The 15549-nt window shown below is 45.4% G+C and overlaps 1 protein-coding gene across 1 annotated transcript in view; it reads left to right on the top strand.

Moving 5' to 3' along the window:
* Positions 1 to 15549, top strand: part of LOC306943784 (uncharacterized protein) — a 79987-nt gene extending 64438 nt beyond the window's left edge. The window contains exons 40-47 of the mRNA XM_079530312.1: positions 606 to 713; positions 2267 to 2422; positions 5238 to 5345; positions 7346 to 7483; positions 8105 to 8221; positions 8776 to 8964; positions 12523 to 12806; positions 13583 to 15549. Coding sequence (XP_079386438.1) covers positions 606 to 713; positions 2267 to 2422; positions 5238 to 5345; positions 7346 to 7483; positions 8105 to 8221; positions 8776 to 8964; positions 12523 to 12806; positions 13583 to 13843 — 1361 coding nt within the window. The 3' untranslated portion in view covers positions 13844 to 15549. The remainder of the gene's footprint in view (positions 1 to 605; positions 714 to 2266; positions 2423 to 5237; positions 5346 to 7345; positions 7484 to 8104; positions 8222 to 8775; positions 8965 to 12522; positions 12807 to 13582) is intronic.

Below are 15549 nucleotides of genomic sequence, written 5' to 3'. Positions count from 1 at the left end.
AATGTCTTCAGAATCCTGACAGTTTTCTGAAAAACCCTATGTTTCTATGTCAGTCATTCTCAAACATTTTCATGTCAAGGACCCCCAGAATTATATTTAATTGGCCGCCGACCCCCATCTGAAAATATGTTGTTCCAGGGACCTCCCAGAAGCAAAGATTTGAGTTAAAAACATTGGCTCTGAAAGAATATATATTCAAAGATTTGCGCTACATTTTCACGATTTCTCAAAAATAGCAGACCTACAAGCTCATAGCGCGGCACTCGGTGCCGCGCTATGAGCTTGTAGATCTGCTATTTTTCAATAGCTAAAGTATAACATAATGCTAAAAACACCAAGAGGGGTTCCCGCCCAAAATGGGTTAACCCAGTGATTCTCAAACTATTTCATGTCAAGGAGCCCCAAAATGTATGTGTAATTGTCCGCTGACCCTCATCTGAAAATATGGTGTTCCAGGGATCCCCTCCCAGAATCAAAGATATGAGTTAAAAACGTAAAAAGAATATAATATTCGATGATTTTCGCCGCATTTTCAAGATTTCCCCCCCAAAAATAGCAGATCTACAAGCTTGTTTAATGTTGCTTATTTTTAATTGCTCTCTCAGGTGCCCCGGGCTATCCCGGAGAGCCTGGCTTCCCGGGCAGAGAATGCAGCCGGGCAGAGAAAGGCCCCGGTGGAGACCCAGGATATGAGGGGCCCCCCGGACCCCCAGGTCTGCACTGAAGTTTTTTTTACTGTGTGCGTGCTAGAGTTCTCATCGGGCCTGAAAATTAAGGCCCGGCCCTACCCTACCCTAACTGGGTCGGCCCGAGGCCCGGCCCGACCCTAACAATTACCATAATGTCAGGCCCGAAAACCCGAAAAGGCCCGAGTGAAAAAAAAGAGAAAAAAAGGAAAAAGAAAAATGCCACTATATGGCCGCGGCGCCGTGGATTATTGAGACGACCGTGTCAGAGAACGCACTTATAGTCTAGTCGCCGAAATAAAGGATTTATGTAACTCACGTCAATTGGCTGATAATGTTCCATTTTCAACATTCTAATGGTTTCCAGCAATTTCCAGGGGTGAGTAAACATCTTCTGAATCAAAGTAGCAGCGATCCTCTGAAGTGACGCAGTTAATTATGTCCAATAGGCTACTGGCAATATTATGACAATTGTCAACTTGGCTATAATCTACTAGGTTACTGTATAGTTTACATTAATCATTGCCTCTCAAACCCACATACCACGCGTAATGTGCGTTGCCTAACCAAAAGAACAGACATACAAACCATCAACATGCCGCTCGATGGCGTGTCGAGTCTGTCGACAGCTTGCAGATCTTTTATTTTGGGCAGTGGGCACACAACGAGGCGCGCTGCGCTACGATGGGGAAATTAAATAGCTGTAGGCTACAGCACGCTGGATTAAGAGCGTCTGCTAAATGCCTAAATTGTAAATTGTAAATTGTAAATTGTAAACCAAATAGCTGTAGCCTATACAATGTGACTGTAACATTGCTTGGTCATCATGTAACTATATTACGTGCAGGCGCTTTCATAGTTATATGGAGCATTTACCGTTGATTAGGTAGCCTAATTTAGCTTATTCACCCAGCTGGGTTCAACGAGACAGCAGTGTCTCGTTAAGCCCCGACGTTTCCAAAACAAGCTATTGCGGATAAATCGATGGTCTTATAAAATATTTAAGCATATGGCAAGTTGACTTAAGTTATATAGTTGATGCTGAGCAGTAAGCAGCTCATTTGGTTGGCAAACCAGAGGCCAGCCAGCGGTAGCAAGTTCAACAACCACCGTTCTATTCTGTCACTTTGGTGCGCTGCTGCCTGCTGCTGATCATCGCCACCTCCTCCTTCAGTCACATATAGTATAATAGCCTAAACTGTAAAAGTTAATCGCCAACATTCACCAGCTCAGCCCTCTTCATATTAAATAAATACATTACACAAACAACAGAATTGTTATTTTTGTTATAATAAAATTATAAAAAAAAAAAATCACGGAAAATCACAGAGCCCGAGGCTCGGCCCGGCCCGACTAATTATCGTGCATTTTGGGCCCGGCCCCACCCGAAAATGTCGGGCCGGGTCGGGCCGGGCCGGGTTCGGGCAGAGATTGAGAACTCTAGTGCGTGCGTGCGTGCGTGCGGTTGTTTTTGTGTGTCTGTTCCTTGGCTTTATATAATCGTACATGAATTAGAATCCATTATTTAATAAGAATATCTATGTCCGTACAACGTGTGTGTGTGTGTGCTTGTCGTGTAGGTCCTGCCGGTGAACCAGGCCTTCCGGGTGGTGTTAATACCTCCTACGGGGACCCAGGACCCTCTGGCCTCCCCGGGTTACCAGGCCGTAAGGGGGAGAGGGGCCACTCGGGACCGCCTGGGCCAACAAATGGCCTAGGCTTTACAGGACCTAAAGGTACGGTGCACATACAGTACAAACATGCACAAACCTCCCATCTCCCATGGATTCAAGTTCATAGTCGCCACCACTGATTTCAGTCATTTGGATTCCATAGAAGCCCCACAGCGTGTCTTTTGCGAAAGCATTGCTGCACGCCGAAAATAGCCGATCTACAAGCTTGTAGATCAGCAATTTTCGGTCATTAGTTATTTAGTTAGTTAATAGTTAGTTAACAGTTTCCCTGCATAACCCGCCATACACAACATTTATTCCATTGTATCTCCACGCTAAATACGCTAAACCCGCTATTTGTTTTATATGTTTAATTCGCCGTTTTGAATGAAAAAATCACACCCGTGTGAAGTAAGTGGTGCAACTCCGTGTGGGGGTGTCGCGGACAAAGTGACGAGGCTAACGCGTTATGATGACGTAACCGGAAATCAACCAACCGCCGGCTTGCAAAGGCTTCTGGGAAACTGAGTCCGATGCAAAGTGAACGAGGGGGTATAGTGGCTTTTCTGTCGGCTCAATAACAAATCAAGGGACTATTTTGAAGAGGATTTTCATCATAAGGTGGTAGAATTACGACACTTTGACGCCTCAAAGGTAACTGTAAACACCGGCGCTCAACGTAACATGTTATTATAGACCTTAATCAAACTACAGTAGCAATACAATACGTACGTTTAGAAGCATCTTCCAGAAACATGAGTGGTCATAAAAGCAAGCTCAAATATTTGATTTCTTCAGCCGGTCGGCCTAAAACATCATTACATTTTCAGTGTTGAGATTTTATTTTATTTTTGCTTTATTCCATGCATCTCCATAATTATTCCAACTTTTTGGGGGTCTTCCGTCAATGAATGCCCTACTTGATCTTACTACAGTGTCACACAAATGCATCAAAAGTAGCAGATCCACAAACCACAAGACCAAAAAAATCCGAAAACGGTGCATTTTGAACTCGTCAATCTGCTACTTTTGCTAATTTTGTTTTTCTTTGAATCCTGAAAAGTAGCATTTTTGGACATGAGGTTTTCACCCGACAGAGACGATTATGTTCTTGTTTTCAGTCTCATTCAACCAGGTGAAGTCCTGTGAAAGTACCTGCTTGAGTATAGTACTTATGGTAAAATGTGCTTGTGTGTAATACACCAACCCGATCGCACAGAAAATAGTATATCTCTGCTGTCGGGAGGAAACCACATAACTCCAAAATGTTCATTTTTCAGGAAATGAAAAATATACATTTTTCAGGAAATTAAGAAAACCTTATATTTTTAAAACAAAGCAATACTGCCTCGTCAAAGTTGGTGTTGTGACTTTATTTATTGTCAATTACTTCCATGAGAGGGGGAGAGGTGGTGGAGTTGGTTGCTTTAGCAGACATTTTGAGGGTCCAATGGAGTTAAGAGGTTTTGTCCAAAGCAATTTTTACTACTTTCCATTGGTTCAATATTTTCGAAACAACACACAGACGTAAAGGGTGTTCAATAGCACTGATTTATGCCAAAGAAAAAATCAAAAACCTCAAAAATTGAGTTATGAGGTTTCCTCCGACAGCAACGATTACACTGTAATCACTGTAATGTACAAACTTGCAATTCCATAGATAAACGACTAAAAGACCCAAAAGTCTGTACAAATGACACTGAAATACCTCCCCATAGACCATGGGCCCTATTATGCATGTCTTAAGTACCAGGTCTTATTACTTAACTTAAGACCTGGAGGCTTGATCAATGCCATTTGGCTATTCTGAGTGGCCAAACAGCATTGACCACGCCTCCAGGTCTTAAGTTAAGTCATAAGACCTGGTACTTAAGACACGCATAATAAGGCCCAATGACTCAACTTGAGGCACGCGACGCACCGTGCCGAGCGTTGCCAAGTTCGGTAGAGCCTGTCCGAGTTGTAATCCCATAGGCACAGAATAGTAAATAATATAAAAGGCCGAATTATACAACAGGTCGTTTTGAGGAAGCAATCTGATTGGTTGAACAACTCTCTAAGCCGTGCTTCAAACCACATTCTTTCAACGCCTAATCAAAACAAACAATTCAGCCGTGCTTTTCTCCCAGAGCAGCAGCAGACTCGGTGGCTAGGCTAGCTAGTTTCTTGGGACATTTGTGGTCATATAGTGACTACATCTGTCATTGAAAAATTATCATTTTTCAGCTTCACTTCTGCGTGAACTCGCCCGCAGGCCGAGTTCCTGCAGTATCGCAGGCGTGCATTAATGACATTAAACCACCCCCTCTCGTGTAATATTGCTTAACTCACCCAGCCCGAACCAGCCACGGTGAAATTGCACTTCCGTGTTTGTGAAAGCCACGCCTCCGTCAAACACTAGTACAGTTGGGTGCCACCGATATTGTCCCTATCATTTGACCCATTTAGGCCTGACCTCAAAATTTTAAAAAATCCTTCTAAATCCTCCAGTTTTCTGAAATAAATATTTTCACGATTTTTCAAAAATAGCAGACCTACAAGCTCGTAGCGCGCCACTCGGTGGCGCGCTATGAGCTTGTAGATCTGCTATTTTTCAATAGCTAAATTATAACAATGTTTAAAACACCAAAAGGGGTTCCCACCCAAAATGGGTTAACTGTCCTTTTGCGCAGATCACGCAAACCTCAGCAAAAAGAAAAGGACAATATCGATGGCCTCCAACTGTATATATGAACAGACTTTTGGGTCTTTTAGTCGCTTATCTAGGGAATTGCAATTTCGTACATAATATACTATTTTCTGTGCGATCAGGCTGAATTCACACAAGCCCATTTGAGGTGCTTTCAACTTCACCTAAACACTGCTTTATTGCTGACAGGTGAAAGAGGTCCCGGCGGTTCCAGAGGTGCCGAAGGACGCAGGGGTCAAAGAGGTCACCCTGGATTGAGGGGCCACAAAGGAGATAAAGGCTTTCCTGGGGAAATGGGTGAGTGTGGTGGTGGCGCCACTTTGGGCCAATTATTGTGACAAGGTATTAAAGCTATCTTAAGGGACATGAATCTATGTAAAGCGCCTTGGATAAAGGCGCTATATAAATGCACCATTTACCATTTACCATTTACCATACATGTGAAAAAAGGGCCTTTCAAACGGGAAGCGAGGAACGCAGGCATTGTTGCCTGGATCAACACAGGTCTCCTCCAGGAGGGGCGCAACAGAGGGGCGGCAACAACGCAAGCGTAAAAAAAGCTAAACAGAATCCAGGTCTGGTGAGTCGCGGTGTGTGTACGCGTAACGAGCACGCACGCAACAAATTCACGGGACCGCGCTCACGTAAATACGCTTGCGTTGTCGCACCGCGACTTCTCCGAGCAAAAACGCAGGTCTCATTGAAAATGAACTATAGGCGCATTTTATCGCTCCCCGTTTGCAAGGCCATTAATAGGGATTCGAACTCACATGGAAATCCAACATTTGAACTAGTCAGGCTGTTGTTCTCTCTATGCACACTGGATGATACCGTAAGTAAGTTAAGTAGCCTTGCCGAGCCATGAGGCCCATAGGGCAGGAGCCTATCGCCTGTTTCTGTAGCGTGAGGCAGCTTGATGTACAAGTACACCCCCTGGACATGAGGCTAGTATGTCGCAGGGACTTACCCCCAATCCAACCCTTGATGCTGAGTGTCAAGCAGGGAGGCACTGGGTCCCATTTTTAGAGTCTTTGGTATGACCCGGCCGGGGATTGAACCCAGTCTCAGGGCGGACACTCTAACCACAAGGCCACTGAGCTGGTTAGCTGGATGATACCGTACCAACGTGTTAATGCATGTGGCATTTTGGGAAAATGTGCAGCTCTGTTCGAATTACGCAATATCACACAAGAGGGTGTGCTTTACGGTCATTCATGCACGGTTGCGTTGCTGCAGAAACGAGCCGATAGGTGAGTTCTCTAAGCATTAATGACAGTTGTAGCCACTAGACCAAAAGTGTTCCAAGTAATTTGCTTTCTTTTTTCTTTTTTTAGGTAGGTAGTTAAACAACTAGTCGACTAGTAAACTAGTCAACTAGTAAAAATCACTAGAAGTGAAAGCCCTACCGTGCACCCCCTGTTACCTCCTGACCTAGCTGACCTCCCCCAACGCTCAGTCTTGTTGTATTTGGCTGAAAATGACACATTTTTTAATATGATTATGGCAAATAATCACAGAATGTCACTGCACTGAGACACGCAGCTGCTGTATACTCCCGCAGCCGCTCTATACATCTCCTTACACCAGTGTTTACCGGATTTTGCCGGTTGTGGTAAATAACACCATAAAACCGCAATTACCCTTTTCATGTCACGCACCCCCTAGAGCAGTGGTTCCCAAAGTGGGGTCCGGGGACCCCTAGGGGTCCTTGAGAGAGTTCCAGGGGGTACCCAGCTAGATAATAATTAGGAACCAAATGGACCTTTATGGGTCTGTAACTCTGAGAGTGTACAGAGTTACAAAACGGACCCTTACGGGTGCCAGAGGAACCTCATGGTCTAACTTGTGTTTCCCCAGGTGTCAGAGGAACCTCATGGTCTAACTTGTGTTTCCCCAGGTGTCAGAGGAACCTCATGGTCTAACTTGTGTTTCCCCAGGTGTCAGAGGAACCTCATGGTCTAACTTGTGTTTCCCCAGGTGCCAGAGGAACCTCATGGTCTAACTTGTGTTTCCCCAGGTGTCAGAGGAACCTCATGGTCTAACTTGTGTTTCCCCAGGTGTCAGAGGAACCTCATGGTCTAACTTGTGTTTCCCCAGGTGTCAGAGGAACCTCATGGTCTAACTTGTGTTTCCCCAGGTGTCAGAGGAACCTCATGGTCTAACTTGTGTTTCCCCAGGTGTCAGAGGAACCTCATGGTCTAACTTGTGTTTCCCCAGGTGTCAGAGGAACCTCATGGTCTAACTTGTGTTTCCCCAGGTGTCAGAGGAACCTCATGGTCTAACTTGTGTTTCCCCAGGTGTCAGAGGTCTCCCAGGAGAGGCAGTGGCCGAGACGAGACGGCCCGCCCCTTTGGGACGAGCCGGGCCACCTGGTATTCCGGGACCTGACGGTTTCCCTGGCAACCAAGGCGCTCCGGGGATCCCAGGTCCTACAGGTGAGTCATACATACAGTAAATGTGTGTGTGTGTTCGTCTGCGTTGCGTGCTGCTCACCGCATGGCTTATCTTTTGAGTATTCCGAAAAGTACGATTTCGTCGACTATGACGAATTTCTTTTGCCGACTACCTTTTTTGACTGACTAAAACTAAGACTAAATAAATATATTGACAATTTTTGTCAAATAAAAAACTAGACTAAATGTTAGGAAGGGACTAGTGGACCAGAACTCCAGTATAAGTAAAAGACGAGTCATTTGCTAAAAATTGCCGATCTACAAGCTCACAACGCGTCGCGCTTTGACGCGTTGTGAGCTTGTAGATCGCCTATTTTGGTCGACTAAATCAACTGTAGATTTAGTCGACTAAAAACCTTATGATATTTAGTCGACACTAAAACATGATTCCAGGTGACTAAAGTGTGACTAAAACTTAAATGAAAACAATTCAAGAGACTATGACTAAAACAAAAATCTAAATTCGCTGTCAAAATCAACACGTGTGTGTGTGTGTGTGTGTGTGTGTGTGTGTGTGTGTGTGTGTGTGTGTGTGTGTGTGTGTGTGTGTGTGCGTGTGTGCGTGTGTGCGTGTGCGCGTGCGCGTGTTCATCTTTATGTCAGGTTCAAAGGGCCCTGTGGGTTCTCGAGGCGTCTCTGGGACAGCGGGACCCCCCGGTTATGACGGTCCCACGGGAGACCTGGGAAACAGCGGTCCACGTGGATTCATTGGTGCCGAGGGTGAGACGTCATAAGATAACCTTCATTGATTCATATGTGGGGAAATTCAGGTGTCAAGAACCGAGCCGAGGAGAACCTCCCAACGACTGTTGGGAGGTTGTCACAGTCGACCTGGGGAAACTAAAACTATGGTTCGACTGTTAATTATGTTTAGAAGATCTAGAATACTTTGTGCACCCCCGCTCTCTCTTTTAACCCATCCGTAGCGGGAACCCCTTTTGGTGTTTGTAAGCATTATGTTATACTTCAGCTATTGAAAAATAGCAGATCTACAAGCTCATCTACGAGCTTGGAAAATGCTTGGAAAATGTGGCGCAAATCTTTGAATATATATTCATTCAGAGTGAACGTTTTTAACTCAAATCTTTGCTTCTTTCGTCCCTGGAACAACATATTTTGGGGGTCTTTGACATGAAAAACTTTGAGAACCACTGACATATAAGAAACAGAGTTTGTTTTTTCTGAAAACTGTCAGGATTTAGAAGACATTTTGTAGAATCGTCCTCGGGTCTAAATGGGTTAACCTCACAATGTTGCTCTCTTGTCCCCTGCAGGTCCAGCAGGCCGCCCAGGTGACGCAGGTGAGCCGGGCCGGAGGGGCCCAGTGAGTCCAGGCTACCTGCTGGTGGTTCACAGCCAGTCGGTGGCGGTGCCCCGGTGCCCCGCGGGCAGCACTCAGCTCTGGACCGGCTACAGTCTGGTGTACCTGGAGGGGCAGGAGAAGGCCCACACGCAGGACCTAGGTACGGCTATAGCCAATATTATTGTGTGCGTGCGTGCGTGCGTGCGTGCGTGCGTGCGTGCGTGCGGCGTGCGTGCGTGCGTGCGTGCGTGCGTGTGATACCCAATGGGCTCTATGCATATACATACATTTTGGAAACAACTTGGGCCACTTCCCTTACTACTTCCTTCACAGGTGTTACCGATGATACTAATGAAGGCTCTGTTCCATTCTGGTCGAACAGAGTCAGGGTGCTGCTGTTGTGCATGTTGGCTCAATGGAAACACTCTGCTACACCAGTGGGTCTCAAAGTGTCCTTGAGCGGCTTCCAAATGAGCCCTGTACAGGTCTGTAACTCTGAGAGTGTACAGATGGAACCAACAGTGAAAAGCCTGGTCGCAACCTAAGACAGAGACGGTATCGGCGGATGTGTCGGCCGGAACATCCGTCAGATGTATTTCCCCCCGGATACGATATTCTTTCGACCAATCACAACACTTTGTTGTGATTGTGAAGAAGAGCTGGGCAGGGTACAGCACTTTTTGTTTGTTTTTTCTTCTTTCTAATTATTTGTTCGGCCCAAAAACTTTTGTTTATCGCCATGATTTGTCAACTCGGCAGTTGGCTTTGTCCGAGGCTTTAAATGTCTTGGCTTTAAAAATAAATACTTTTTCAAACGTCTGGGAATTATTTCCTGGTGCCCTCGTCGTTCTGAAAGGTTGGCAGGCATATATCTAAACGACGGAGCGGTTGCGCAAAGACCCGCCCGGCAGCATTGTTTAATGCAATTTATTTGTGCGAGTTATAAGTGTTTTTTTGTTGAATTAAAGGTATATTCAGTGATTTCACTTATTGTCTCCACCAGGCCGAAGGCATGGGGAGAGAGTATGTTTTGCACTCCGTCCGTGTGTGTGTGTGTCCTTCCGTCCGTCCGTCCGTCCTTCTGTCCGTCCGTTATCAGCTAATCTCCGGCACCGTTGGCCCGATCAATGCCAAACTTTGCACACACACTCCCTGGATGCCAACGATGAACCTCTGCCCCACATTTTCCAGAACGGCCTGTTATAGCGCCACCATGAGGCAGCTTTTCACATTGTTTACCTAAAACTGCACCGATCTGCGTGATACGTTGCATGCACACTCCCTAGAGGCCAAGGACAAACCTTTGACCTGCATTTTCCGCATCTGCCTTTTATAGCGCCACCAGGAGGCCGACTTTTGTAAAACACATTTTTTGATATTACTCCTCCAGATTCTGTCCAAAAATCTCACAAATCGTTACACAGTATCTCTATGGTCATGTGCTCAAGTCGGATCTGTCCGATATTTCATATTCCATCCTAATTGGCTATAATTGGCTTTCACAGTTTGCAAGATTGCCCCGTTTTGAACAAAAGCCTCAAATCATGAACGCAGCATGCAATTTACGTGAAATCTTTCACACATTTTCTTACTAGGCTGAGGAATATATCCCACCCTTTTCACATTGGCCTGTTATAGCGCCACCAACAGGTTGATTTTTGCAAAACACATTTTTGGAACAAAATGCTTCAAAAACATGTTTATATTAATCCTAAACATTTTGCCAAACATCTCACACAGTCCTATCCTCCTGGTGGAGACCTGTGCCCAGAAGGGCACTTTTTCTAGTTCAAATATCACTTCTTTTTTTGTTTTGTTGTGATAATCCTAGTGTGCTGACCATATAAGAAGTTCCTCCTTGTCCCCAGTTAACCCCTGGGGGTCAAAAAACCATAGGTTTCGTTTTTGGCTAGGTGGCCCAGCCTTCACCCAATCAGGATAGAGAGGGGCCTTCCGCCAATCATGATCGAGCGGGGGCGGGCCTTGGTGTGTGTGCTGTTGGCCTGTCTTGTGTCCCCACACTGTAGTGCGTGCATGTGCACATCTTGTTACCGGGCGGACCGGGGGGTTTTCCAAATCACACAAATCACTGAATGCTCCTTTAATCATGACAAAGTTGTAAAAGTCAACAGTATATACAGTATGTCCATAAAATAAGCGAGCAGCACGCACAGACAATACACTAGTGCTTTCTTTCAGTCATTTTATTATTATTATTATTATTATTATTATTAATTATATTTTCACAATCTGAAGTAGGCTAGCCTACTTTCTAATGTTTTGATAATTCACGCGAGATGTATGCATACAGAGTTTCAAACTAGTGTATTTAAGAAGAAGATGATCAGGTAATATAATTGTGAAAAATATTAATAACAAAATGATTGAAACAAAGAACTAGTGAATTGTTTGCTATAGCGTGCTGCTTGTTTATGTTATGGATATAAATGGTAAATGGTAAATGGTGCATTTATATAGCGCCTTTATCCAAGGCGCTTTACATAGATTGTGCATTACATTCACCCATTCACACACACATTCATACACCGATTGCGGCGGAAGCCATGCAAGGTACCAACCAGCACATCGGGAGCAATTTGGGGTTCAGTGTCTTGCCCAAGGACACTTTGACATGTAGACAGGAGGAGCCGGGATTCGAACCGCCGACCCATGGATCATTGGACGACCTGCTCCACCTCTTGAGCCACAGTCGCCCAGGAGGAGCCATACTGTATACATACTGTACAACTTTGTCATGAATAATAATTCAACTAAAATACTTATTTAATGCATACATTAGATTGCATTAAACAGTGCTGCCGGACGGGGGTCTTTGCCCCAAACCGCTCCGTCATTTAGATATGTGCGGGTGGCGGGACTGCGACGCTCTATAGAGCCCATTGACAGTGGTGGAAAGTAACTTTTACTTAAGTACTGTACTGTAATTTTTAGGTATTTGTACTTTACTTGAGTATTTCCAATTTCCAATACTTTTACTTCTACTCCACTACATCTCAGAGCCAAAAATTACAAGCTCTCAATGCGTCGCAAAGATTGTAGATCGGCTATTTTCAATAGATTTTCTACACATTTTGAACTTGTTAAATGGGACATTCTGCAATATGAATACTTTTAGTACTTTAAGTACATTTTGATGCCGATACTTTTGTACTTTTACTCAAGTACATTTTCAATTCCGTACTTTTACTTGTAACAAAGTAGTTCTAATTGCAGTATTGGTACTTATACTTAAGTAAAAAAAATTAGTACTTTTTCCACCACTGCCCATTGAGTTTACCCAGTGTTGTGCCTTCCCTCTCCTCCTCCTCCTCCTCCTCCCCTCCAGGCCAGGCTGGCTCCTGTCTGCCGGTCTTCTCCACCATTGGGTTTACCCAGTGTTGTGCCTTTCCCTCCCTCCCCTCCTCCTCCTCCTCCCCTTTAGGCCAGGCTGGCTCCTGTCTGCCGGTCTTCTCCACCATTGAGTTACCCAGTGTTGTGCCTTCCCTCCCCTCCTCCTCCTCCTCCCCTACAGGCCAGGCTGGCTCCTGTCTGCCGGTCTTCTCCACCATTGAGTTTACCCAGTGTTGTGCCTTCCCCTCCCTCCCCTCCTCCTCCCCTTTAGGCCAGGCTGGCTCCTGTCTGCCGGTCTTCTCCACCATTGAGTTTACCCAGTGTTGTGCCTTCCCCTCCCTCCCCTCCTCCTCCTCCCCCCCTACAGGCCAGGCTGGCTCCTGTCTGCCGGTCTTCTCCACCATGCCCTTCTCCTACTGCAACACGGGCGCCTGCCACTACTCCAGCCGCAACGACAAGTCCTACTGGCTCTCCACCACCGCGCCCATACCCATGATGCCCTTCTCCGGCGGGGAGATCGGCGCGCACATCAGCCGCTGCGCGGTGTGCGAGACGTCCACGCCGGCGGTGGCGGTTCACAGCCAGGACCAGGCGCCTCCCGCCTGCCCGCCCGGCTGGAGGAGCCTCTGGACGGGCTACTCCTTCCTCCTGGTGAGCATGAGGAAGGCGTGTGCGTGCGTGTGTGTGCGTCTGCGTGTGTGTGTCAGTGTTGATTTCGTCGACTAAAACTAAGATGAAAAATGTTCGTCGACTACCTTTTTCCACTGACGAAAACTAAACGGAAACTGAATGAAAACTAAGCTATGATGACTAAAACTAAGACTAAATATATTGACAATTTACTAATAAAAACTAGACTAAAATGTTAGGAAGGGACTAGTGGACAAGAGATCCAGTATAAGTCCTCCTTTTACAATTGGTTGTGAGCTTGTAGATGTGTAAAAGCTTGTAGAAGTGTAAAATCAGTCAGTCATTACGACGGCATCAAGGCCTGCCAAAACACATTTTAGTCGACTAAATCAACTGTAGATTTAGTCAACTAAAATCTTATGACATTTAGTCGACTAACACTAAAACATTCCAGGTGACTAAAATGTGACTAAAACTAAATTAAAACTATTCAAGAAAGAGACTGTGACTAAAACTAAAATCTGAATTTGCTGCCAAAGACAACACTGGTGTGTGTGTGTGTGTGTGTGTGTGCGTGGCGTGCGTGCAAGACACAGTTTGCACAAAAGGATTTCTTAATTTTTTGCCCGCAGGGGGCTATGGCTGTTTTGGGGGTCTTTGGAATGGGGAAAGTTTGAAAACCCCCTGGGTTAGCAAATGAGTTTATAACAGATATAATAAATTAGATGTTTTTATTATCATTTATTTTCCCCCTGAAAGTGTGCTTGCTTGCTTCTCTCGCCTCCTTCCTTCCTCAGCACACAGGTGCAGGTGACGAGGGCGGAGGCCAGTCTCTGACCTCCTCGGGCAGCTGCCTCCGGGACTTTCGGGCACACCCCTTCATAGAGTGCCAGGGCGCGCGGGGCACCTGTCACTACTTTGCCAACCTCTACAGTTTCTGGTTGACCACCGTGGGCCCAACGGACCAGTTCCTCGTCCCAGAGCCGGGCACCATCAAAGCAGCCGAACAGCAGCGCCAGAAGGCTAGTCAGTGCCACGTCTGTACCAGAGACCGATAGTGGTCACCATGTCACCTTTTCCATGATGTCATAGTCTCTCTCTCTCAGGGGATTCACACTGAGTCTGTTTGATTCAAACTGTTCTCAAATACGGTTGCCTGGTCCCCGCTGGCCATGATTCACATTGGCTTTGATTCTCCCGCACCCGAGTACACTTCATTCAACTGTATTCAATGCTTTCACATTCGTAAATAAATGGTAAAGGATGCATTTATATTGTGCATTACATTCACCCATTCACACACACATTCATACACCGATGGCGGCGGAAACCATGCAAGGCACCAACCAGCACATCAGGAGCAATTAGGGGTTCAGAGTCTTGCTCAAGGACACTTCGACACTCTGGAGGAGCCCAGGTTCGAACTGGCAACCTTGTGGTTACCATCCAGCCACTCTACCCCACACTTCAATATCGGTCCCGATTTGGTCCCGGGAGCGGTTGATTCGCTCCGGGGAACGGTACGCAGCATTCACACTACCACAACATCTGCCAAGTGGTCCCGAGTGTGCACCCAGGACCATAGTGTGAATCCCCTCTCTATCTCTCTCTCTCTCTCATTAACCATGTCCCATCATTGAGAACTTTTATATAATGTTATTAAGCAGTATTTATATTGGGACATGTTCTAAACCTTTTTTTTTTACTTCTGATGTAAAAGATTACATTTGATCACTTGACAACTGGCATCACTGTATAATATGATTTTACACTGAACCACTGTATTTCTTTTAAGGTTATATCAAAATCAAGCTCTGATTAATTATTTATAGAAATTAAATAAATGCTTCTTCTTTACCTTTATAATCTACATTGCATTTAATTGATCCACGCGCGGCGCTACAGCTGTCCGGTTTGTGTATTTTTCACCTAGAACTGCAACGATCTGTGTAAATGTGATTTGTGCCACATTTCAATTCATACATTGGAATGTCAATATAATGCAGAGTAATCACTTCTTACACCTATATGGTTTCGGGACAAATACCATCAATCTTTTTCCTATTATATTTGTCACTAATGAAAATCAGTACTAAGAGACATATTCTAAGAGTGAGTGAGTGATTGTGGTTCCCAAACCTTTTCATGTCAAGGACCCCCAAATTGACACTCATTAGCCCGCGGACCCCCATTTGAAAATATACCATTTGGTTCCATTTGTACACTCTCATTTGTACACAGAGATGATCCACAGTCAAACCGCATAACTTTTTAATCGTTTTGCCCTTTCATCTACACACTGCAGACCAAAACGGTGAATGAATCCGTTAATTTTTTAAACCGGGTCCCAGAGTGGATAAATATGAAACCGCAACTTTTGCGCCACTGTGTGGACATCCGAATCCGCATATTTCCTGAACCGATGACGCAAGAGCCCACATGTGTTTGAAGACGCATGCGCCACCGCCGAACAATAATAAACAAAGATGGCAACACTGGCATCATGTCTACTTCTCTCTTCTTGGGGCTTTGTGCCAGCTAGTGCTACAGCACCACCTACAGTCTGGCCATATATACTACAGGCGCATTCAGGGCCGGTTGCCGTTTTGGTTGTTGTAGTGTAGACAGATAGGTTAATTGATTCGATTAAGTGTATATGGTCAACTTTTTGACACAGACTCCGTGATATCTTTTGAAACGTCTCTGTGTAAATGGGGTCTCAGAGTTACCCCTGGAACTTGGAAGTCCCTCAAGGACCGACCCC

This window comes from Electrona antarctica (genome assembly GCF_951216825.1).
Source record: "Electrona antarctica genome assembly, chromosome: 19".
Classification (NCBI taxonomy): domain Eukaryota; kingdom Metazoa; phylum Chordata; class Actinopteri; order Myctophiformes; family Myctophidae; genus Electrona; species Electrona antarctica.
The sequence above is the reverse complement of the archived record's forward strand: the minus strand, read 5'-3'. Positions and strand labels throughout refer to the sequence as shown.